The sequence below is a fragment of the Natator depressus genome, chromosome 24, assembly GCF_965152275.1.
Source record: "Natator depressus isolate rNatDep1 chromosome 24, rNatDep2.hap1, whole genome shotgun sequence".
Classification (NCBI taxonomy): Eukaryota; Metazoa; Chordata; order Testudines; family Cheloniidae; genus Natator; species Natator depressus.
In genome coordinates this window covers 9,748,698-9,774,193 of record NC_134257.1, presented here as the reverse complement: position 1 = coordinate 9,774,193, position 25,496 = coordinate 9,748,698, and the positions used below count along the sequence as shown (strand labels likewise).

Below are 25,496 nucleotides of genomic sequence, written 5' to 3'. Positions count from 1 at the left end.
CACAGGTGGGGAGCTGGAGAGCCCCAGGGAGTGCCTGCATCCAGAAGCCCTATTCTATCCATCAGAGCCAACCCCACCATCGCAAGGGGCCTTATCAACCCCACCACAAGGGGGCGCTGCCACCCCGCCTGCCCCAGACTCTACCTTTTATGCTGATGCTGGCCCGAACCTCCTTGGCTGCAAACCTGTTGGCAACCTGGCAGATGTAGACGCCAGTGTCGTCGGGGGTGAGGGGTCTCTGGAAGAGGAGGGTGGCCCCCTTGACCTTCACTCCTTCGGGCATGGGGCCGTTGAGCCTGGGGAGTAGAGGGGCAGAGTCAGAGGGGGGAGCTAAGCGGGGAGGGCAAGGGGTTGAACAGGCAGGGGGCAGCGATCCCACTCGCTTTAACCAGGGTGCTCTGCAGCAGCTGTTCCCAACTGCCATCACTGCCCTAGAGCAGGGGTCTGCACGGGGAGGGGGGTCCAATGGAAGGAGGTGCTAAGGGGGGCCCTGTGGGACAGGCTGGAACCCCTGGAATAGAGGGAGACATGGAGACACAGCGAGACACATGGATGGACAGGAGGGAGCCACACAGAGAATGTCTCACGGCTCTCCCCCCCTCCCTGCGCCCCATGGCTCTCCCTGCAGCCCCATGGCCGCCGGTTGCCTCCCCGGGCCGACGTGCCTGGACGGGCGGCTGTGGTGGGCGGGGCGAGCCGGGACACCGTGAACAATAGGTGCTGAAATCAAAGGGCTCCCTGCCTTTTCCCACGGTTCCTGCGCGGCTGATCCGCTGCCAGAGCCCAGTGCCGGGGCCTGCCCAGACACAGCCCGGAACGCTGCGCGGCTCCTTGCGTCACCGCACGGGGGCTGAGTCGGCATGACCCGGGCCACCGGTTCCATCCCACACGCCAACACACGGACACACACACACATGTCAACAGAGGGACATGTGGACACACGCACACAACACGAACCCATGCCCAAACACACACACGTAAGTGCCCCAACACATGCACGTGTACACACACACACGTTCACATAGACACCCAAACACAAGTACATCTCCCCAAACCCATCTACACAACGTATAGTGTCAAGGTGCACAGAAACACATGCCTATCCAGGCACCCACCCTCCAATTTACACACCCACGGGCACAAACACAAGGCAGACACATGAGCACAAATACAAAAACACGTCCACACGGAGCCACACAACCAGACCCCAAAAACAAACGCACATGTTTGTACACAATATCACATCCATAGACCCAGGCGTATACACACACACAAACAGGTACATATAAGAATGATCACCTTAGCACAAACACGCCTGGGTACACACATACCCAGGTACACACACACACACGAACCCAGGTACACCCAAGAACGATCAAACACACACACACACACACACTCACACACTAATTCTTGAGTAGGGACCTGCACATACTCCTAGGCCCAAACACATGGGCCCACACACTAAGACCCCGTGGGATGCCACCCAAATAGGACCCTTCCTTTTCCCCTCTGCAGAGCTCGCTGGCTCCATTAACCATCTGGCTGCCGCTTTGGCTAGGAAGCACGTCCCTTTGGCCCCGTTTCAGGCCCCACAAAGCAGGATCCAGGGGTTCAAATCATAGAGTCTCCAGGGGCTTAGCCCCTCGGCCCCTCCCTCGGCTCGAGAAATTCCCCGGGGATGGGAAAATGCCTGTGGAGGGAAAAGAAAGGGAAAAGGAAAAGGGGGGAGGGGTGTTCCCCAAAGCCCCACTGTGTTTCGTGCCTGGCTTTCGGGGGGCAGTGTGGGGAGAAAGCTCCAACCATTGATTATGTAGCACGCCCAGTGCAGTAACACCTGGAGGCTGACCCAGGCCAGCGTCCCATGGTGCCAGGGGCTGGCACATGCCCTCCTTTTAATAGCAGCGGTGGCACTGTGCACAGGCCCTCCTTGCCAGCCTCTAGGCATCCCAGTCAAAGGCCCTCTCCCCGCAGGGCCTGGCCAGAGCCCCAAGGGAGCCTCGCTCGCCCCACGTTCCCCCATGCTGCCCCTTAGCCTCTCCTCCCTGCGGGTGCATGAGGCCCCGGGCTGCCTCCAGCGACCTACAGCATGTCCCAGCCGGTCCCTGCCGCCCCAGGGCTCCCAAGACAACAGAGATGGCTGGGCGATGACTCAAGTGTTTATGGAAGTTAAAACTTCCCTTCGAATGGCTCCGTGGGAGCTGTGCACTCCAGCCGCCTGGATTCCAGTCTCTGGGATCACGAGCGTTGTTGGCTGGGAATGCAGCCGCAGGTCTGGGACCAGGCTAATGGGCACCCAGCCTGGGCTGGCAGGAAGAAGACGGAGGTGAAATTGATTTTGTGGCCTGGAGTGGGAGGGCACTGCTCAGGGGAAGCTCGCAGCCTTGCAGTCCCAGCTGCCGGAGGCTTGCCCATGTGAAATCACAGCTGGTACAGGCAGCACCTGGCAAACCTCAAACTCAGCTGGGACTGACTGGCTGACATGCAGAGTATGCCACGCAGCTAGAGATTGTGAAGAGCAGGTTAGACAAACCCCTGTCAGGGATGGTCTCAGATCATACTTAGTCTTGCCATGAGTGCAGATGACCTCTCGAGGTTCCTTCCAGTCCTACGATTCTATGTCACCAACTCGCTGGCTTTGAGGTAGCCAGGAATGAAGACAGGCCTATGGCTTGGCCAGGGAGGACAGCCATCGACCGGCACTTTGACCCAGAACACAGCCCTTCTTGGAGCTCCGCCCCACAGCCCGAGCTGGTTGTCACCAGGATTCGAACCCTGGACCTCCAGAACTAAAACACCAGCTGCTGCCTCCTGCTGCAGGAGTAACTCCACTAACTGGCACCTGTAGTAGGCTCTTGTGTGGGTCACACCAGCTCCTCGTGCCCATATTCTGGCTGGAGGCGGGTGGGGAATGGGCACTCCCTTGGAGTCTGCAACCATGGCAAACTCCCCTATGAGACCCAGAGCCCGGTCTGGCTGACCCTCTGAGGCTGGGCGGCGAGTCCAAACCTGGGGGTGCTTCTCAGACCGGAACCCCCGCAACCCTCCAGCGCCAGCCCCCGATAGAGGCACAGGCCAGCCCTGCCCCCTCCTCTGCCCCCGGAGCTGTGCTGGGAAGGGGAACTCTGCCTGCAAACGGTGGGCTCACACTTACCGGGTCCAGTTGTAGGTGGGTGGGGGGTTGCCCTCGCCGAGGCACTTCAGCGAGACGCCCTCCTTGCCCGCCTGCCAGTCCTCCTCCTCCTCGTGCCCTCGCACTGAGGCGTCCGAGAGATCTGGGCGGGGGGAGGGCAACGACCGTGAGGAGGGGGAGAGAGAAACGCCCATCTGAGCCCCCTCTTCGCCCCCCAGCCTGTGCCCTTTCCATCACTGACCCCACGCTCACCTTGGTCTGTGCAAACATGTCCCCCGCCCCAAGCCCCTCAACTAAACCCCTGGGGCCCCATCTGATCTGGGGTTCCCCTTCAGCCCTCCCCCACCAGGGGGTACATGCCTTCCCACTCCGATAGCTGCTCCCCTTGGGTGTCTCTGCTCCTCCCACTGCTCCACAGCACCCCCCAGTGGGTCTCTGCCCCCCATGACAACCCCTCAGGGGCCTTTGCCCTACTCCATGCCCAGCCCTCCAGCACCTCCATGGCAGGCCCCTAAGGGTCTCCACCCCACCCCCATGGCACCTTCTGGGGGGATCTCTGCCCCCATAGCAGCTTCCCAAGGGGTCTCTGTCCCTCCCCCATATCACCTCCTGGAAGGGATCTCTGCCCCCCACGGCAGCTTCGCTGTGGGTCTCTGTGCTTCCCCATGGCAGCCCCCGCCCACCCCCCAGGGCTGTACCCCCCATGCCACCCTCCGGGCTGGGACGTACAGGCGACACTCAGCACGTGGGTGATCCTCTTCTCGTGCGGCAGCCCCGGGTGGCTGACGACGCAGGTGAGCGTCTGGCCATTCATGCTGCGCCCAGGCACCAGGAAGAACTCGCTGGTGACGGAGGCTGAGCGGGGGTGCGAGGAGTGGCGGGTGCTGTTGGTGCCACGCACCTGCGTCTCCCAGGTCACTGTGGGCATGGGGTTGCCCTCGGCCGTGCAGGAGGCGGCCAGCGTCCTCCCCTGCCCCTCCTCCAGCGGGGGGCCGGGGTTCAGGGTCGGCAGCGGGGGCACTGCGGGGAGGATGCAGAGCGGTGACGGGGGTGTAAAAGGCAGCCTCCCCCGGGACCCCACGCCGTCTGGAATTTGCACCCCCCCGCCCCCCAGGGCCCCACACAGCCCAGCATTTGCACACCCCCACGGGACCCCATGCAGGCCAGCTACTGTTCCCCTCCACAGGGCCCCATACAGGCCAGCTACTGCCCCCCACCCCCATGGGGTCCCGCGCAGCCCACCCCCTACCCCCCGGACCCTGCACAGCCCAGCTACTGCCCTGGGGATGAGCGGTTTGGGGTGCAGGAAGGAGCCCCAGACTAGGGCAGGGGTTTGGGGTGCAGGGGAGGGGAAGCTCCGGCTGGGGGTGCAGGCTCTGAGGTGGGGCTGGGGATGAGGGGTTTGGGGTGCAGAGGATAAGGGGTTTGGGGTGTGGGAGGGGGCTCCAGGATAGGGCAGGGGGTTGGGGTGTGTAGGGGTGAGGACTCCAGCTGGGGGTGTGGGCTCTGGGGTGAAGTCGGGTATGAGGGGTTTGGGATGCAGGAGGGGGCTCCAGGATAGGGCAGGGCATTGGGGTGCGTGGTGGTGAGGGCTCCAGCTGGGGGTGTGGGCTCTGGGGTGAAGTCGGGGATGAGGGGTTTGGGGTGCAGGAGGGGGCTCCAGGATAGGGCAGGGCGTTGGGGTGCATGGGGTGAGGGCTCCAGCTGGGGCTGTGGGCTCTGGGGTGAAGCAGGAGATGAGGGATTTGGGGTGTGGTAGGGAACTCCAAGCTGGGGCAGAGGGTTGGGGTGTGTGGGGGGGGGAAGGCTCAGGCTAGGGGTGGGGGGTCCCGGCGGCACTTACCGCAGCTCCGAGGAAGCGGCCGCCAGGTCCCCGCGGCCTCTAGGCACATGGGCGGGCAGGCGGCTCTCTGCACTGTGCATGTTGCCTTTGTGCCCGCAGGCACTGCCCCCCGGCAGCTCCCATTGGTCATGGTTCCTAGCCAATGGGAGCTGCGGAGCCGGCACTCGGGGCAGTGCACAGAGCCTCGAAGTCCCTGGCTGCCCAGTGTCCCAGCGCCTAGGGGCTGCAGGGACCTGGTGGCCGCTTTTCCGGAAGCCGCGCAGAGCCAGGGCAGGCAAGGAGCCTGCCTTAGCCCCAGGCCCCTGCTGTGCCGCCGACCGGTGCCAACCAGAGCCGCCAAGAGCCCTTTTCGACCGGGCGTTCCAGTCGAAAACCAGACTCCTGGCAACCTTAGGCCCCACGCAGCCTGGCTACTGCCTCCCCACAGGGCACCACGCAGCCCGGCTACGGCCCCCCCCACGGAACCCCACGCAGGCCCAACTCCTGTCTCGGGGCGCCCTGCCCAGGCCCTGCTCCTGCCCCGCGGGGGCCACTCAGGCCTGGCTCCTGGCCTCCAAGGGGCTCGCACTCCAGGGGGCCCCGAACAGGCTCAGCTCCTCCCCCAAAGGGCCTCACGCAGACACCCTGCCCACCCCTCCAGGGCCACCCTTGCATACCCAGCTCCCCCTACACTCACTGTATCGCCCCCACCCCTTCGGGGTCCCTCTCCCCCAACACGGACCTGGCCCGGAGACCAAGCGTTCAGGTCCCCTGAAGGCTGGGGCTCAGGGCTGCTCCCATCCCAATGGCCGGGGCAGCCCTGCGTGCCCCCAATCTCTGCAGTGGCCTAGCTGGCTGGAGTGGGGAAGGCAGCTCTGCCCACGGCTGGCCCAGCAGAGCCAAGGGCACCTGTAGGGCAGAGCAAGGCAGCCCCGGTGCCCCGTGCCCAGACCCTCACCCAGCACGCTGAGCGTCATGCTGCCCTCGAAGTTGCCCGAGGGGAAGGTGATAAGGCGGCATTCGTAGGCGCCCTCGTCGGCCTGCACGGCGTTCTTCAGCACGATGGCGCCGTCCTCCAGCGGCCCTGGCGCCTGCCGCAGCACCCGCCCCATGTAGGGCTCCTGGATGTGCTCCCCGTACTCCAAGTTCAGCACGGCGATCTCCACGTTCTGCCCCTCGGTGCCCTGCTTCAGCCACGTCACCTGCACCACCTTCTCGCCCTCCTGAGCCCGGTAGCGGCACGGCAGCACCACGTCCTTGCCCAGCACCGCCGTGACGCTGTGCTCCATTTCCAGCACCCCTGCCAGGGACCCTGTGGGCACGAGAAGGGGAAGGGTTAACCCACGGCCCCCAGGACGGGAAGACCGCCCCCCTCCCCAGCCACTCAGAGCCGGCTGGGACTGTGTCAGGATCCATGAAGGTGAAGTCCTCTCTTTGCCCACAGAAGAGCACAGGCAAGCTCCCCCCGCACACACAAGCCCCCTGCCTGGAGGAGCCCTACACACAGTGGGGTCAGCTCCCATAATGCCATGGGCACACCCTAAAGCACTCATGATAGATGGACTTTCCAGGGATGCGGCCATCTGAGCTGGTCCAGAGGCAGAGCAGGGGCCAGTCTACCCAACCTCAGGGGATGGGGACCCTCTGGGGTCAGCCCAGGCTAGACCAAACTGGGCCGGGGGTCCCGCTCCACAGACAGGATCCCAACCCCTTATGGGATCAGACGTGCCCCAGAAGGTCGGATCTTGCAGGACCGCAGCGGCACTGCCACAAGCCCACGGCTGTGAGTAGCAGGCCCCTGAGAGGAGAGGGCAGTCACTAGTTCCCCTTCCTGGCCACAGAGACAGTGGGGGGCCTCCTGGGACGTTCCCCCGTACTGGGAACAAAGCTCTCTCAGGCAGGCACAGACGGGACAGATAGTGCAGTGGACTAGGAGTCAGGACCCTGGGATCTATTCCTGGAGCTGCTACTGATTGGGTCCGAGACCTTGGGTAAGTCACATCGCCTCCCTGTGCCTCAGTTTCCCCTTCTATGAAACGTGGATGCCTCAGCCTTGCCTCCCAGCACCCTTACGAGGGATGAATTCCTGCTCCGAGCCCGTCAGAGGGCAGGCGGGAGAGAAAGGGAGAAGACTGTCATTTTGGGGCGCTTCTGTCCAGGGGAGACAGTTCTCTGAGGTCAGTATCATCATCCCCATTTGACAGTGGGGGAAATTGAGGCACAGGGCGGGGACATGCCTTGCCCAAGGTCACCCAGTGAGTTGGCAGCAGAACCAGGACTAGAACCCAGGAGTCCTGACCCACGCCTATGCTGTGCCCACAAAGCACTCCTTGCTCTTCCGACCCCCAGCACCATGAGCCCCTCAACACTATGCAAACACGCACCACTGAGCGGCTGTTTTGCCAATAACACTACGTGGGCATCCTCGCTGTTCCCTGGCACTGGGCTGAGTGGGTTCCCTGGGAGTCGCGCCAGCTACATGGTGGGTACTGTACCCCTGCGACCTGACTCCTCACTCCCCATCTCCTTCCCAGTCCTGGGCACCATGCCAGCGCTCAACAGGATGGGAAGGGAACGCAGGATGGGGGTCAGCGAGAGCAAGAGGGTCCCAGCATGGGTGGAAACATTTCCAAAGGATCCAGGATGGTCGCCTCTTCACCCAGGAATTGTTGCACCAGGTCAGAGCAGCAGTTCCTCCAGCCTGGCATCCACCAGCATCCAAGGCCAGAAGGGACCCTTGTGATCAGTGTCTGGCCTCCTGCCTGGGACAGGCCCAGTGCAGTGGGGGACTTTTTACCATTTTCCGAAGCGCCAGCTGGAGGCAGGATAATTGGCTCCATGCACCAACCGGCCAGTCTGATCTGACAAAAGCTGCATTCCTATTACTTGCCCTAAGGCCATGTAGTCAGACAGTCACCCAACTGGGACCGCTACTTGGGCCCCTCCTCTAATCACAGGATCTCCCTCCCCTACAGAGCTGGGAACAGAACCCAGGAATCCTGATGCCCAGATCCCTGTGTGCTAACCACTAGCCCCCACGCCATCCCAGAGCTGGGAACAGAACCCAGGAGTCCTGACGCTCAGTCCTGGTGCACTAACCATACTAGACCCCTGCAGCCATCTCAGAACAGACCAATGGGCCATTCAGCCCCCTATCTTTTCTCCAAGTTTCATTGACCTCCCCTCATCTGTCTATATCCAGCTGTTGTCTCTTGACTTACACTCAGATTGTCAGCTCTCGGGGCAGGGGCTGTATTTGTACAGCACCTAGCGCAGTGTGGTCCTGGCCTGTGACTGGGGTGCCCAGGTGCTACTGTGATACATCTAATAAATAACGCGCCTGCACCATGGGGCCTGGTCCACGGCTGGGGCTACGGTAATGCAAAGAATAAATAAATAATAAAGGATGGCAAAGAACCCTCAGTCCTTCCTGACCCCCAGCTGGTATCAGCCCCCTTCCCTGAAGCATGCTGGTGGATAGCCTATGCGACTGTGCGTCCTTGCTGACGAGTCTGATGGAATCACCTCCTGCGAGGAAGGCGCTGACTGCATTTCTGCGGGGCCAGCCCGCAGCGCACCCCTCTGCAAATGGCTGCCTTGAGCAGCGGGAGGGCGTGCTGTGCTCAGACCTGGCCTCTCTCCAGCCAGAGCCACGGGCTGAGGAATGCTGCTCCCTCCGCGGAAGCAGACGGGCCAGCGAGTCCAGATAAACCGGCCTGCTCAGATACCAAGGGCCGTGCAGCAGCTTGTGCAGATTCCACTCCCGTCCTCTCCCCACATCCTCCCCTTCACCCCCACTCGAGGAGGGGCTGGCGCAGTTGCCTCAGAGCTGGGCGAAGGCAGGGAGAGCCCTGCCCCACTGAAGGGGGCTCAGGTACTCCCCACCTCCTTGGTGGCTTCCCCAAGAATTTCGGAATGGGGCTTGATGCATTTCCTCTGGTTCCCCAAGGGCTCTCAGGGGGAGACCACAGCCTGTCCGACTTCACAGCCACCGGCACTGGAGTCTTGCCCACCCCCACCATTCCCAGCTGAGCAACTGACACACACAAGACGGAAAGGGACAGGTCCCATAGCTGGGCCAGTAGCTCGGGAGTGCTGGGGGCAGAGGAGTCAGAGCCCAGCGTCCCCCATGTGACCCTATGGCTGCTCGTGGGAGCTCTCTCCAGGCCAATGGGCCCCCAGGGAGGGGAGAAGTTGCTCTGTTACATTTAGAAGCCATTGAAAATAACTGATTGGAGAGTCACCTACTGGGAATCAGGGGCCAAGTCCCCAGCTGGTGTAAATTCAGCATCTCTAGCGCGATGCTCGTTGACACCATTCGGGTCTGGCGTCCTGGCATCCGGATTTACCCACTGAACAGCAGGGATTCGACATGGAACCCTGGAAAACATGCAGCTCTAGAATGATCCAGTCCACCAGCACGGGTTCTAGGTTTGCCATTTGAATACCAGGGGTTCTAGATTCAGAACAGCACACGAGCCTTTGGGGTTCCAAGACCCATTTTGCTTTGGAAAAACCTGCACTCTTAGCTGCTGCTGCTTTTATATTAATTATTGTTATTATTACACAGTGCTGACTTCCACTGAATTGGAAACTGGTGGGTTTTTAAATCTCCTTCAAAATAAGTTTTGATCAAGTGAAAAATGGCTCCAGAAAACTTCAACCAAACTTTTTTTTTTTTTTAAAGTACAGATTTGGTGAAACCCCAAAGGCCCATGCACCCTCCCATCACAACTCTGAAAGGCACTGTCATAGGAATGGGTCGGTCCCCTCGTCGGTAGCAGATGGTGGAATTCCCAGGTTGTAATTGTTATTCGATGCGATGGAGGGATTCCGTCTCTGTACATTTTGTGTGTGGAGAAGGGTCACATGAATCTGATGATCGTAGATTTTGAAGCTAAGGGAAGGTTAGATCCTCTCGCCTGAAGCTCACAGGCCAGTAAATTCCATTTCCCCCTGGACTGAGCCCAATAACTTGAGTTTGGCTAAAGCATATCTTCCAGAAGGCATCCGCTCGGCATCTGAAGACATCACACGATGGAGAATCCACCACTTCTCTTGGAAGTTTGTTTCACTGGTCAATCATCCTCAATCTCAGACATTTGGCTGCCTTTAAGTTCCAGCCATTCGCCCTTGCCCTGCCTTCCTCCACTAACAAGCCAGTTCGTACCCAGGGTTTTCTTCCAGGCTGTTACACCACAATCAAGTCACAAGGAGCGTAAATCAAACACACAGTTTGCGCTGTATGAATTAGTTACATAAATCATCCAATCAGCTAACAGCAACGAGGCCGTGTGACTTAGTGTAACCAGCTGACAGCACAAATTGCAGATTTCACGGGAATATAAAAGGGATCCTGATCAGCTACTCCCTATGACATTCGCTTTCAGGAACTCTGTGAGCACAGGTGCTAAAAACGATTCGCCCTGCCAGCCCAGGGGCCCGGGAACGGCCCCAGGCGGGGAGCGTGGAGGGCTCACGCTTGCACGGCTGGATCAAAGGAATAGAGCGTTCCTGGGAGCCAGCCGTGTGGGGCGAAACTGAAAATCTCCAAGTTGGAGGTTTTGGAACTGTGGCTACCGACATTCTGCACAGCCTGGAGCTTCCCATGGGAGACCTTACCCCATCCTGGGGCTTGAGCATGGGGCAGCTGCTAGGGTGAAACCCTGACCCCAGTGGCACAATTCCCCCTGACTCTGATGGGGCCAGGGTTTGACCCTAGCGGTGCCCTAGGGAGATGCCCTCCCTGGAGCCACTGGCCTGTGAAATTCACTCCTGGGCAGAGGGGGCTGCAGATCCTGAGGGGTTGGACTGCAGCCAGACTGGGGCCCAGCCAAGCCTTATACATTAGAAGAGAGCGTCTGCAGCACAGCCAGGGCCTCCGGCTGGCAGGTAACAGAGCCTAGGTAGCTACTACACTCGCTGGCAGCCCAGATCCCCAGCTCCTCCGTCAGGAGACAAAGAGGGAAATGTCCAGTGTTCCCATTGGCAGGCAGTGCCCAGGCCCGGTGCCCCCTGCCCAGCTGTGACCAGGTGCCCAGTATGAGCCGCCCTGCTAGTCTGAACTCTTGCCAAGGGACCAACTCAGCTGGGCACAGGTCCCCACTGTCGCTGTGCCCGGGGGCGTCGCCTGCGTCCGTGGGTACATTCATCCCCACGTGAAGGTGTGATGGAAGCAGGGGTAACAGCAGTAGTGTAGACACAGCAATACGGGCTTCAGTGCCGGCTAGCTCCCGAGCATCCTGGCAGGCGTGTTCTGGGGTGGCTAACCCATGCTGGAGCCTGTGCACCGTGGCTAGCTGTTACCTCAGCTAGACGAAAGCTAGGGCTTGCAGTGCAGATGTACCCTGTCTGCGGGCCGCTGTGCACGCCTGTGTGTGCCTCCTGGTGCGTAGCACGTGGCTTTACCGTGCCAGCTGAGTGTGTGCATGAGTGAGTACATGTGGGCATGTCTCTATGTCCCGTATGGACCCTGTGCCCAAATATATACACAGGGCCATACTCGGGGCAGCTCACCCATCCCACCACCCGCACGCCAGGACTATGGGGCTGATTTCAGTGGGAATTACCCCTCCAGCCGCAGCACAGACATACCCTATGTGTCTTTGTGTTTCTGTGTGCGTCTGTGACCATGTGACCGTGTGTGTCTGTGTGCGTCCATGTCTCCGCATGTGGGTGTCTGTCCATGTTTGTGTGTCCATCCATGTCCATATGTCCATGTTTCTGTGTGTGTCCATGTCCGTGTGTGTGCACGTATCCACATCTGTTTATGTCCTTCCATGTCCATGTGTGTGAACATGTGCAATCCCCCATCACACGCTGCAATCCCCCATGTCCCACGCAATCACACACTGCAATCCCCCACGTCCCACCCAACCACATGCTGCAAACCCCCACATCCCTCCCAATCACACGCTGCAATCTGCCACATCCCACCCAACCACACACTGCAAACCCCCACGTCCCACCCAAGCATACGCAATCCCCTCATCACACTCTGCAGTCCCCCACATCCCACCCAATCACACGCTGCAAACCCCCACGTCCCACCCAATCACATGCTGCAATCCCCCATCACACGCTGCAATCTCCCCATCACACGCTGCAAACCCCCACGTCTCACCCAATCACACACTGCAATCCCCCCATCACACACTGCAATCCCCCACGTCCCACCCAGCCACATGCTGCAAACCCCCACCTCCCTCCCAATCACATGCTGCAATCCCCCCATCACATGCTGCAAACCCCCACGTCCCACCCAATCACACACTGCAAACCCCCACGTCCCACCCAATCACACACTGCAAACCCCTCATCACACTCTGCAGTCCCCCACGTCCCACCCAATCACACGCTGCAATCCCCCCATCATAATCATAGAATATCAGGGTTGGAAGGGACCTCAGGAGGTCATCTAGTCCAACCCCCTGCTCAAAGCAGGACCAATCCCCAATTAAATCATCCCAGCCAGGGCTTTGTCAAGCCTGACCTTAAAAACTTCTAAGGAAGGAGATTCTACCACCTCCCTAGGTAACGCATTCCAGTGTTTCACCACCCTCCTAGTGAAAAAGTTTTTCCTAATATCCAACCGAAATCTCCCCAACTGCAACTTGAGACCATTACTCCTTGTCCTGTCATCTTCTACCACTGAGAATAGTCTAGAACCATCCTCTTTGGAACCACCTCTCAGGTAGTTGAAATCAGCTATCAAATCCCCCCTCATTCTTCTCTTCCGCAGACTAAACAATCCCAGTTCCCTCAGCCTCTCCTCATAAGTCATGTGTTCCAGACCCCTAATCATTTTTGTTGCCCTTCGCTGGACTCTCTCCAATTTATCCACATCCTTCTTGTAGTGTGGGGCCCAAAACTGGACACAGTACTCCAGATGAGGCCTCACCAATGTCGAATAGAGGGGAACGATCACGTCCCTCGATCTGCTGGCAATGCCCCTACTTATACATCCCAAAATGCCATTGGCCTTCTTGGCAACAAGGGCACACTGCTGACTCATATCCAGCTTCTCGTCCACTGTAACCCCTAGGCAGAACTGCTGCCTAGCCATTCGGTCCCTAGTCTGTAGCTGTGCATTGGGTTCTTCCGTCCTAAGTGCAGGACCCTGTATTTATCCTTATTGAACCTCATCAGGTTTCTTTTGGCCCAATCCTCCAATTTGTCCAGGTCCCTCTGTATCCTATCTCTGCCCTCCAACGTATCTACCACTCCTCCCAGTTTAGTATCATCCGCAAATTTGCTAAGAGTGCAATCCACACCATCCTCCAGATCATTTATGAAGATATTGAACAAAACCGGCCCCAGGACCGACCCCTGGGGCACTCCACTTGACACCGGCTGCCAACTAGACATGGAGCCATTGATCACTACCCGTTGAGCCCGACAATCTAGCCAACTTTCTACCCACCTTATAGTACATTCATCCAGCCCATACTTCTTTAACTTGCTGACAAGAATACTGTGGGAGACAGTGTCAAAAGCTTTGCTAAAGTCAAGAAACAATACATCCACTGCTTTCCCTTCATCCACAGAATCAGTAATCTCATCATAGAAGGCGATTAGATTAGTCAGGCATGACCTTCCCTTGGTGAATCCATGCTGACTGTTTCTGATCACTTTACTCTCGTCTAAGTGCTTCAGGATTGATTCCTTGAGGACCTGCTCCATGATTTTTCCGGGGACTGAGGTGAGGCTGACCGGCCTGTAGTTCCCAGGATCCTCCTTCTTCCCTTTTTTAAAGATGGGCACTACATTAGCCTTTTTCCAGTCATCTGGGACTTCCCCCGTTCGCCACGAGTTTTCAAAGATAATGGCCAATGGCTCTGCAATCACATCCGCCAATTCCTTTAGCACTCTCGGATGCAACTCGTCTGGCCCCATGGACTTGTGCACGTCCAGCTTTTCTAAATAGTCCCTAACCACCTCTTTCTCTACAGAGGGCTGGCCATCTACTCCCCATGTTGCGATGCCCAGCGCAGCAGTCTGGGAGCTGTCCTTGTTAGTGAAGACAGAGGCAAAAAAAGCATTGAGCACATTAGCTTTTTCCACATCCTCTGTCACTAGGTTGCCTCCCTCATTCAGTAAGGGGCCCACACTTTCCTTGGCTTTCTTCTTGTTGCCAACATACCTGAAGAAACCCTTCTTGTTACTCTTGACATCTCTTGCTAGCTGCAGCTCCAGGTGCGATTTGGCCCTCCTGATTTCATTCCTACATGCCCGAGCAATATTTTCACACACTGCAGTCCCCCACATCCCACCCAATCACATGCTGCAAACCCAATCACCCATTCCACTCCGGCCTCGTGCCATACAATGCCTCTCTGCCCCTATACAGCCCCTGGCAATGCCATGCCAATTACCACCCCTGTGAGCTTGCTCAGGATTGTCCTCATTTTACAGAGGCAGGGCTGTGCCCAGCAAGTCAGTGGCTGAGCCGGAGTAGAACCCAGGCGTCCTGCCTCCTCTGCGCTCTCCAGCGCAAGCCAATGTCAGCGCCCCAGCGACGCAGAGCCCGGAGCCGTGCAGCAAACATCCCGGGGCCAGCGTCAACAGCCCGTGTTTGTTCAGCTTCCAGGAAAGAAAACACCACTGTGAAGAAGCCTCCTGGACGACAGAGCCCCACCCAAGCCAGCGCCTCCGTCCTCCGCGCTCTTGCGCCATGGGGACGGGCGCCCTCCCCAGCAACACCGTGGAGGGAAACAACTGTCCAGCAACATTAGGACGCTGTCTGGAACCGCAGACACTCACTGGCCTCAGGACATTTTGCACTGAGGGGGCCCTGTTGTTGGTTAGGGTCGGGGCAGCGCTGGGCACAATGGGGCCTGATCTCAGTCAAAGCCAGTGCAGAACCTGGCACAACGGAGCCCTGATCTCAGTTGGGGTCTGGGCAGCACCGGGCACAACGGAGCCCTGATCTCGGTCGGGGCCTGGGCAGAGCCTGGCACAACGGGGCCCTGATCTCAGTTAGGGTCTGGGCAGCACCGGGCACAACAGTTCCCTGATCTCGGTCAGGGCCTGGGCAGAGCCTGGCACAATGGGGCCCTGAACTCAGTTGGGATCTGGGCAGCGCCTTGTGTACAGGGCACCAACAATAAATAGGCGACACAATTTTGTAATAAGCCCTAACCGGTATCTAGCCCTTTTCAGGGTAGATCTCGGAGCGCTTTACAAAGCCGGTGAGTGTAATTATTGCTATGTTACAGATGGGGAAACGGAGGCACAGGAGGGGAAGTGACTCACCCAGCAGGCCAAAGGCAGAGCCGGGAACAGAAACCTGTTTTCCTAGATCACAGTCTAGTGCTCTACCCACTAGACCCCGCTACTTCCCTGGGCGCTCTGGAGACACTTTCTCAGGACCCCGGGGGCTCTGCTGCCACTGGAGGATTAGTAATAAATATGCACCATGCTTTGCCCTTCCCTGGCATCTCCCCTGCTCCCGCTTGACACACCTTCATTCATCAGCCCCAGTACTGTTCTGCCCCCCCCAGGCATTCGGATGCCACCAGCTCCATGCGATTGGCTGGGAAAGGCGTGGCATGCCCAAGGATGGTGCAGGCACAGGGGAATGGGGAGTCACCTGGCTGGTACCCTGCCCTGCACACGCACACACCCACACCCACACCCCTGCACTCTGGGAAGCAAGGTCTCTGAATCAGCTGAACGTGAGCTCCCAGTGCGATGCTGTGGCCAAATGGGCTAATATCCTGGGATGTATAAACAGGGGAATCGGGAGTCGGAGCAGAGAGGTGATTTTACCTCCGTATCTGGTGCTGGTGCGATCCTGGGTCCAGTTCTGGGGCCCACAGTTCAAGGATGTTGATAAATTGCAGAGGCGTCAGAGAAGACTCGCAAGGATGATTAAAGGGTTAGAAAACCTGCCTTAGAGTGACAGACTCCAGGCGGTGATTCTATTTAGCTTAACAAAGAGAACGCTAAGGGGTGACTTGATCACAGTCTATAAGTACCTAGATGGGGAACAAATATTTAATAACGAGCTCTTCAGTCTAGCTGAGAAAGGTCGAACATGATCCAACAGCTGGAAGGTGAAGCTAGACACATTCAGACTGGAAATAAGGTGTCAATTTTTAACCGTGAGAGTAATTAACCACTGGATCAATTTCCCAAGGTCGTGGTGGATTCTGTATCACTGACCATTTTTGGATCACGACTGGCTGTTTTCCTGACAGATCTGCTCCAGGATGTTCTCTGGCCTGTGTCATGCAGGGGGTCAGAGCAGATGATCACAATGCCCTTGGGATCTGAGAATCTCTGACTCTCTCACACACGGACCCAACCCCCCCCGCCCCCCAGTTTCTGCTGCCCAAGCCATGTTGTTGCAAACTTAGCACAGCCCCTCACCCTGTTCCCACTGCCCCAGCCATTGGGGTCCTTCAAGCAGCACTAAAGCAGAGTCTCCTTCCCAGAGTGCTCCTGGCCGTGCTGCCTGACGGGGGTGGGATGGAGAGGGCTGCGGTTTTCCTGAGAACAAAAGGGACGCTGGGAAGGGGTATCGTCTGCTCGAGTGGCCTAACTTGCCCTGGGTGAGTCTGGGCAAGGGGCCTATGGAGCCACTTCCAGCAGTGCCCAGAACTGCAGGGCGACAGGGAATCAGGCTGTTCGTTTGGTAGAAAGGGACTCGGGACTTGCCAGACTGGGGGCCCATCTAGCCTGGCATCCAGTCTCCGACAGCATCCAGACCAGGGGACTAGAAATCCCCTAGCGGGGAATGGACGAATATCCTGCCCAGAGGGGATCCCCCGCCACACACACATAGCTCCTGTCCCAGGCTCCCGAACAGAGCACAGAGCGATCTGGGGCAGGGCAGGACCCCACCCCACAAGCTTCAGAGCATCAGCAATTCCCAATGACTTCCCCAGGTGCTTGGCACCTCTCAGGATCGGGCCCTTTGTACAGCCCCTCCCCACTGCCCCGCTGAACTGACCACCTGGCGAGCAAGTGACCTTGCCCCACTGACCCTGGAACATACCAGCCACCCCCAGCAGGGCAAAGGGGGCTCAGCCCAGAACACCTCCCTGCCACAGATGCCAGAGGCAAAGCCAACCCGCTGCGTCAGCCCCATCTCACCAGGGCATTAACAGCTGTGCTCAGCCCCCTAGTGGCTTCCGGAGGCTCAGCCAAGGGGCCCGAGGCAGGACTCCGATCCCATCAGCATTTCTGCTGGCTCAGCACTTCCCCCCAGCTGAGGACGCGTCCTGTAACTAAATGCCCTATTGTAGCAGAGGATCGTGTGCGAAAATGGGTGCAAACACTTAGCTCCACACATTACCCTTAACTCTGACCCTGCATCCCTTGTGAATCTTCCTCACTGGCGCAGAATCCCCAACCCAGCGCCACAGATCTGGGCACCCCAATGTCCTCCGATGCAATCTGGAACTCCCCTCCCAATGCTTCCACAACCTGCTGGTACTCTTTAACCTCCACACAGAGGAGCATGAATCCTTGCACTGAACATGAGATACTTCACTAGTGCAAGGATCCACGCTCAGCCGCAGAGCATGAGAAGAACCATGCACCACTACGCTAGGCTAAGGCCAAACCACAGAGCTTAGGGAGAACACCGGGCACATCAAAAATCTGCAGAGACAGGCCAGTGAACTGAGTGCAAAGAAGTGCACAGCAGCTCACCAGCTCTCCTGGGTCTGGCCCACGCACAAGGAACTGTGGAATCTGGCAGGTGTTTCTGTCACATTGGCCAGTGCACAGCTGGCTTTCTGAGGCCTTGGGATTTTGTTTCCAGCTTTTCACATCTTCCTAGGATCAATCAATAACAACAAAACCCCAGCTCCCAAACCATGACCACAGAATAGGCTCGATTCCACCAGGACCTAGGGCCAGATTTTTAAAGGTATTTCAGTGCCTGAAGATGCAGACAGATGCTTAGTGGGAGTTTCAAAGACACCTAAGTAAATCTGGCACCTGACACCCTTTGACTTACCATAGGAGTTAGGCACCCAACCTGAGGTGTTCCCCAGCCCCCGGAAGTTCCTTCAATGTGTGCATGGGGGGAGGAGACTTGCAAAGTGAAACCAGCACTCCTGTCACCCCAGGGCCCGCGGGCACCATCCCCCTGCCTACCCCTGTGGCTTCAATGCTGCATGGCGGGGTGGGTCCTGAAAGGCACTTTTCCCAATTGAAGCTTCCATGGTGTTAGCTTAACATGACCAGACAACAGCCCCCTTTCGGCCTCAGAGGGAGATTTCCTAGCTGGGCTAGTAATGGCGCTGATTGGGGCCCAAATGTCTTCAGCCAGTCTGTCGTCAATTGCACCAGCAGCCGCAAAAACTGTCAGGCAGCTAGGAGCAGGCTTAGGCTTCGGGGACAAGGGGCACAAGGGCCACCCGGCCATGCAAAGCTCCTGGCCCTGCGAGGGCCAGAACAAACAGCAATGGCCAAAAAGGTTTCTGGGAGATCAGCGCTGCCCTGGTCGAGCTGCCGGCTTCATGCGTCAGCAGCGCTGTATGACATCACTCAGCACCCGGGGCAGGAAGTGGCCTGCAGCGCCAAGCACTGGAGCAGGAACTGCGCCCCCCTGAACTCGGGTCCCGGCAAGAGCCAGGAATGAGCTCCAAACACTTGGCTTCTTCGGCACTTTTTATGCCCGAGACCAGATCCTGCCTCTGGTTTGAGATCTGGAGCAAGGAGCCCTTTGGGAGAGCCGGTGTTCCAATCAGCTGTGGAGCCAGCTCCCCTTGCAGCCTGTCCCCCCAGGGCGTCTCCACCAAAACTGGGTGAATCAAAAGGAATCACTCCCCAGTGCGTGAGAAAGGAGCTGCCAAACCAGAAGAACCAGATCTCCACCCGGGTCACTTTCCTTTAACCCTGTAATCCCCTGCAAGCTGCAATGCCGAGAAGCCTTCCACCCGGGTGGGGAGAGTCCGGAAGGGAATGGAAACTGGCCCAATCTTAGCCATTGTATCTGCTTCCTGGCGCTTTGGCTGCACCAGCAAAATCAGCCCTGCGATTCCCTCCTGGTCCGGCCCCAGTCCCTGCAGCACCCCTGCTGGGAGAGGCTGGAACTGGAGCAACAGCGGAAGAGTTTAGACAGAGCTCAGGTACTTCCAGCCTCTCCCAGCAGGGGGCGCTGTGGGGAGCTGGGTAGGAGCTCCCGGCTATTCCCTCCCGGCCTCCCCAGCAGGAGGCGCTGCAGGGAATGATGTCCCAGCTTCAGCACTCCCACTTTCCTGCAGCGGCAGGTCTGCAAGTGGGGATTGCAGCAGGCTGGGAGTGGCCGGAGTGGGGGTCGAGCCTCCATTTGTCCCTCGGGCCATTGACCCGGCCACATGCCCCACTCTGGGAATTGTAGACCAACGTGGCTCCTGAAGTCTGCCCTAGCCTTCCCATGGCAGGCGGCCCTCCCCGCCCAGCAGGGGAATGCGGGGCATGCCGCACACACGCCACACGCATGCATGTCGGCGGGGACCCGTGTAGGGGGAGACGGGAAGGCGACGACCAAGGAAGCTCCCCTGGGGGATCACCCCTCTCTCCCTCCCCCACCCCCATCACCTCTCTATGCCACGTGAAACTTGGTGAGGCCCTGGCTGCTGTCTGCAGGGAGCCCAGCCGCATGCCAAGGGCTCGCCCAGCCCATTCGGCCCTGCCAATCTCCCTTGCCTCCCTCGCTGTTGGTGTAGCCAGGGCTGCTGTAAACAGAACTGCCCTAACCTGGTAAATAAACAGGGGTAGGGCCGGGCGCCTGGGGATTCCTGGCTCTTCCTTGCCACCCCCGGGGAAGCCCGCAGCCAGCTGGGGCTCAACAGCCCCTGCACGTGGGAGTGGTGCTGCGGGCGTGACCCGGGTCCTCTCCCATCCCAGCAGCTAGGCATTAGGTTACGTCTAAGGGCTGTTCTTGGGCACAGGTGGCAGAGCTGGGATAGCCACAGGTCTGTGCTCCACAGGGAGGGCAAAGCAATGCCCCCTGCCAGCTTGGCAGAGAGCGGGCACCTTTGGACTGCTGGCTGCGCTGCCCACAGAAGCCCCCATTACACACCCCATGGCCCCCTCTAGTCCCGCACCCCAATCAGTTCCATCTCCCGTAATGCGCCTGGCCAATTGTGCTGGGCGGCACGAAGGAGGCAGTGTGGCCTGGTGGTTAGCGTGGGAGACAAGTCAGCGAGACAGCTGGGTCCCGCCCTGCTCCCACTGGAACCTCCCACGCCACGGCCCTGGCTTCCCTCTCCCTTACACCACTCCTGATTTACCCCAGGGCATGCAAGAGGAGAGACTCAGACACACACACACCTCAAAGACTTCACTGGGGGGCAGGTTGGAGCCCTGGGGTTCTGCTTCTAGCTCTGCCCCTGGCCACGCAGAAGTCACTGCACCTCACTGTGCCTCAGTTTCCCCATCTGTAAAATGGGGACAACATTCCTGCTGCACCTCCTTCCCTAGCAAATGAACGTCTGTAAAGTGCTTTGAGCACCTCACGATGGAATGTTCCGTAAAGAGTCTGGTATCACATGAAGGGAATCCTTCCTGTCCCCTGGGATGCTGCCCTGAAGCATGACAGTGTTACTCCTCCCTCCGCAGAGATTCTCCTGCAGACCAGAAGCACTGGTATCAGTTACATGCATTCTGGTAGCACCTAGGGGCTCCTACTGAGCTCAGGGCCCCGCCATGCCAGGCGCTGCACAGACCCCGACCGATCTCGGGGGCCCATTGTGCCAGGCGCTGCACACCATGCAACAGCATTGGCATCTGGGAAAAGGTGATGATGTAGAAAGATTCTCATTTTCATGCTGGACATTTTCACTCAAGCCCCGAGGCTCCCATGTCTCTATTCCCCACACCAGCTACCTGCAGCCCGTGGGATAACACCTAGAGTATTAATGTATTATTTATTATTATTATTATTTGTATTACAGTAGCACGTAGACACTCCATTCATGGCTCAGAACCCCACTGTGCCAGGTGCTGTACATTTTAGTAGGTATATTATGGTAGCACATAGGCATCCCGGTCCTACACTGGGACCCCATTGTGCCAGATGCTGTACATTATTTATTAGGTGTATTACGGTAGCACCCAGGAGCCCCAGTCATGGCCCCCCTGGTGCCAGGTGCTGCACAAACCCAGAACAGACAGACTTTCCCTGCCCCAAAGAGCGTCCCAGCTAGTCAGGTTCCTTCCGATCCTCCCTGAGCTCTCACCTTGGTTCCCAGCCCTGCCCTGCTTCCGCTCCGGCTGAATGAGAGCAATAAATAACCTCGGTAGCACGCTCAGCCCATCCGCATTATAACAACATCGCCTTGCTCCTACCCAGCGCGATTCAAAACCTCTATGGTGTCTACACGGCTCACTGCGCCCAGGCTCGGACACAGGTTTGAGCCCAAGTCACCCTTCTGTCCGCATCCACATCAGCAACCTGGGTTAGCGAGCACTCGGGACCCGGGTCCTAGGACCTGCTGGGGGGTGGATCAGAGCCGAGTCCTGCTGAGGCTCGAGGCCAGCCCTGCCATCCTGCAGTGTGGACGCAGCTCAAGCCATAGGCTGGAGTCAGAAGGTCTGCGTGGTGCAGTGTGGACGTGCTAGCACGGCTGTGAGACCCGGGGCCAGCCGTGGAAGCCCGGGTTTACAATGCAGGGTGGGTGCTCAAGCACGGACTTGGAAACACCGAGTCCACTTACCTGGGTCCCCTGCTGCTGGGACCGGTCTGGGCCCTGCACAGTCCCCGAATGTGGGTGGGAGGCCTGATTTGCCCACGTCCTGCCCCTGGTGCAGGGCGGCAGGGGAAGGGGGTGGGGGTTCTGTGTGATGCTGGTGGGGGAGGCGCTTGACAGAGACTGAAACATCAAGGGGCCTAAATCACGAGGCGGTACCATCCCAGTCCCAGGCTGCATGGAGGGGAACCAGGGAAGTCTGTGGACGGGGGGTTCCTGCCACGGCTCTTCCTTCTGCCCGTACCCCGGGGGGCAGGAGGGCTGCTTTAAATGCCTGCTCCTGGAACACCCCATCCAGCCTGGCACACCTGGGCAGCTCCTGGGCAGGTGTTGGCAGCCCTGTGGGACTAGCCTTAGCAGCAGAAGGCCGGATGCTGGCACGGAGTCTCCCCACTCCTCCCCTCTCTGTTCCCTGAGCCCCTAGGCTGGGAGGTCACCAGATGGAGCCAGACTTGGTTTCCTTGCCTCGTTGCATGGGAGTCTGGGAGCAGCAGCTGTGTGTGTTGCATGCATGTCCCCACGTCTGTGCTTCCGCACACACGTCCCAGGGTGTGCGCACAGGACTGCACATGCATGTAACTGTGCAAATGTGTGAGTGTGCATGCACATATCTGTGTGAGTGTGAGCACACAAGTGTGCCCACGCAAGTGAGCACACACATAGCCACACTCTCACCCATGTGCTTGCGTGAATGCACACAAAGCCCACCAGCGTGCGCACCTGCTTGGGCACACAGGTGTGCATGCAAGTGTGTGAGCACACAAGCACGTGTACCTGAGTGTGCAAAGTCCATGCACATGCAAATCTGCACTGGCGTGTCTGAGTGCACCCAGCAGAGACCCAGAACGCAGGCACGTTCAGGAGGGTGCGCTCAGAAGTTCTGCCATGCAGGTGTGCGAGTGGCACGTGCACGACGGAGGTTGTACTAATGAACGTGCGAGGGCACACAAGAGCACAGATGTGTACCCCTGTGAATCCATGCTCTGCGTGTGTGTGCAGATTGCCATGGAGGGGGGCAAATGCCACACAGCTGGGCTTAGCCCAGCCCTTGCCCGGGCCACTCTCTGCCCATGGACATATGTGACCTGGTCCCATTCCATATGGAGGGGCATGAAGCCATCTTTGGTATTGAGGGCTCAGCATATCTGGCTCCTCCTACCGGGGGGGAAGGGGGCCCTGCAGGCTCTAGACATCAAGATCCACCCCCCAGCCCTATGGGGCACAGCCAGCTCCTCACACCAGCTCCCACACACTGCGTGAGCCTGCCAAGCTCCCGGCTGAAATCCCCAGAGGCTGCATTCGCCATGGGGCGAGATGGGGGGTGGGGAGGCACGGAAACCACCTGCCATTGTCTGCAGCTCTCAGCCCCACGTCACCCTAATCCCCGCTCTCAGGCATGGCTCCCCACCCCGCCAGGCTCGCAGCTGCTGCTTGAATGGTTTAGCTGCTCCCAGACACCAAGCTGGGGCTCCGGGAATCCCCGAGGGTGGGGGTGCAGAGAGGTACCTGCCTCAGGGAGCCCAGAGCCACCGAGCAAGGAAGGGGGATGTCAGCCGGGCGTGTTATTTGCTCAGGAGCAAGGGGGGCAGTTACACCCTCCCCCCAAACTTGGTTCCCCCCACTTTTCACAAGTCTATATGCTCCACACCCTGCCCGTCCCCTCCCCGCAGGATGCAGTTTAACCCCACACAACGTCCCCCCCAAAGCACTGACACCATTTTGCCCACCCCCAGAGCCGTTCAGCCCCAGGGGGCTGGATACACAGACCCTGGAAGGGCCCGATCAGAGCCCGGGGCTGGGCTTCCCTCCTGACCCCAGCTGGCACATAAGCCCTGCAGGCTGAAGGTGGCCAGGCCTTGAAGCCGGCCCCCTTCCCCTGCTAACCAGCGTAAGTGCAGACGCTACTTCTGCCTCCCCCATGTTAGTTAGGACATGGCGCCCCCCAACCCCACCCCGCCACTGCTACCCTGCCACCCAGGATACGGGCGAGGGAGCCAGGCCGTGGAGCCCTAGAGCGCTAGTTCTGCCCTGGCATGGAGCCTCTGGGGGTGGCTGGGGCAGCGGGCATGCAGAACGGGGCCTGGAGGTCAATGGGATGGGGGAGGGATGGGGCACAATCACTGCCGACTCGCCAAGGGTTGGTCGAGTCTACACTGGGAACCTAGCTGCGGCTCCGAGGGGGTGAGAAATCCACTCCCCAGCCTAAGCCCAGTGCAGCCAGTGCTAGGTCAATGGAAGAATTTGTCTGTCCACCTTGAGGCTGGGAGACCGCCTCCGTCACTGTCGGGAGCGTCTACACTGAAGCGTCGTGCTGCAGCGTTTCACGTGTAGACAAGCCCGGAGGGTTTACACTGATTCGGAGCACGGAGCCTCCCAAATCCCCTCTCGTGGAGCCAGGGGAGGGCCCCGTGCTGGTGCTAGCATGGTGGGTGGGTGGTGTGGGGAGCCCCCAGCTCCCCTCAGCCCCGCCTCCTGCAGCAGAAGGAAAGTCACAGCGGCTCTAGACCCAGCAGGGGGTGCTGTGGTGAGTGGGGCCGGAGCACTCCCAGCTACGCCAGCCCCAGCTCTCCCAGCAGGGGTGCGCTGTGGGGATGGGAGTGGGGCAGGAGCACCAGCCTTGGGGGGAGCTCTGGGTGTGAGTACATCACTGTTTTACTTTCTCAGATCCTCTGAAGGCTTACAGAGAGTGAAGCCAAAAGCCCTCCCAGCAGGGGGCGCTAGGCCAGGGCGTGGTCCCTAGGGGAGCCCTTCCCCAAGGGCTCCTCCACGCTAGATCCCTCCTCTCCCCCCAAACAGCCAGTCCCTTTAATATCCGATGGGCTGATGGTGACAGGAAACAATGGGCGCCCCAGGCCCTACCTGCTGATTAATGTCATGCCAGGTCTTAAGGGGAATTAGCTGCCAGCTCAGCTCATGTCAGTTTGCCATTATTCTGGTCTCCGGATCCAGCCGGGACCTTCTGGAGCCCGGACCCTCTGCCTTTCACACCACAGAAGCGTCTCACCTCCATGCACCCCTGCCCCCCCACTAGCCCTCCGGCTCCCCTCACCAGCCAGCAGGGCTGCCCCGCTTCAGTGTGACTGCTGCCTTCTGAGCCTCCATCTCTGCTCTGGGATGGTCTGCACGGCCACGGGGAGCGGATGGAGTCCCAGATCAGCCACCGCTCCTGTCCCCGCTCGGTGCCTCAGTTTCCCCCCATGTAAGAGGGCTGATGCTGCCCTGCTGCACAAGGTTAATTTATCCAGGCCTGAGAGCCTCCCGGGGAGGAGCCTGGAGAAGGGCCAGGGCTCAACAGCTGCCAGCGTCAGACGCACCAGCAGGCTGCCAGCGCGGCCGTGGGGTAGCTCCCCGTCCAGACCCTATCCTGCCTCGTCCAGTGTAACCCCCCAGCTCTGCCCACCACCGGCCGCCCGGGCCTGGCACTGAGGCGAGGGGCAGCCACAGCTCAGCTGGCTTGTCCCCACCCCAGGGGCAGGCCGCAGCTCTCAGGGCTGGCAACCCGGCTGCTTGAGCCCTGAAACTGATGGGGAGCCAGAAAAGGAGAGAAACAGGTCCCTGATCCTGATCCCATCCAATGCGGAGGGGTCTCCCTGCGTCGCATGCCCCGTGGCACAGGGGCAGCTCGCTGCTGGCACAAAGGAGCAGCCTCTTCCAGCAGCTGCAGCCTTTGCTCTGTTTGCACCAGTAAAGCCCGACCACGGGGGAACACGCACTTACGGCAAGGAGCCGCCCGGCAACCCACAGGAGGCAGGCTGGCTCTGAGGGCTGCGAGCGGCACAGACTCCGGGGCTCTGGGGGACTTGGCATGCCAGGGTGCCGTTCTCCTCACCCGTAGCAGCGTTCCGGGCAG

General features: G+C 59.2%; 1 protein-coding gene across 1 annotated transcript in view; it reads right to left on the bottom strand.

Moving 5' to 3' along the window:
• Positions 1-25,496, bottom strand: part of NECTIN4 (nectin cell adhesion molecule 4) — a 41,786-nt gene that overhangs the window by 5,008 nt on the left and 11,282 nt on the right. The window contains exons 2-5 of the mRNA XM_074938495.1: positions 5,914-6,267; positions 3,863-4,153; positions 3,155-3,275; positions 145-296 (exon numbers count right to left, since the gene is read on the bottom strand). Coding sequence (XP_074794596.1) covers positions 145-296; positions 3,155-3,275; positions 3,863-4,153; positions 5,914-6,244 — 895 coding nt within the window. The 5' untranslated portion in view covers positions 6,245-6,267. The remainder of the gene's footprint in view (positions 1-144; positions 297-3,154; positions 3,276-3,862; positions 4,154-5,913; positions 6,268-25,496) is intronic.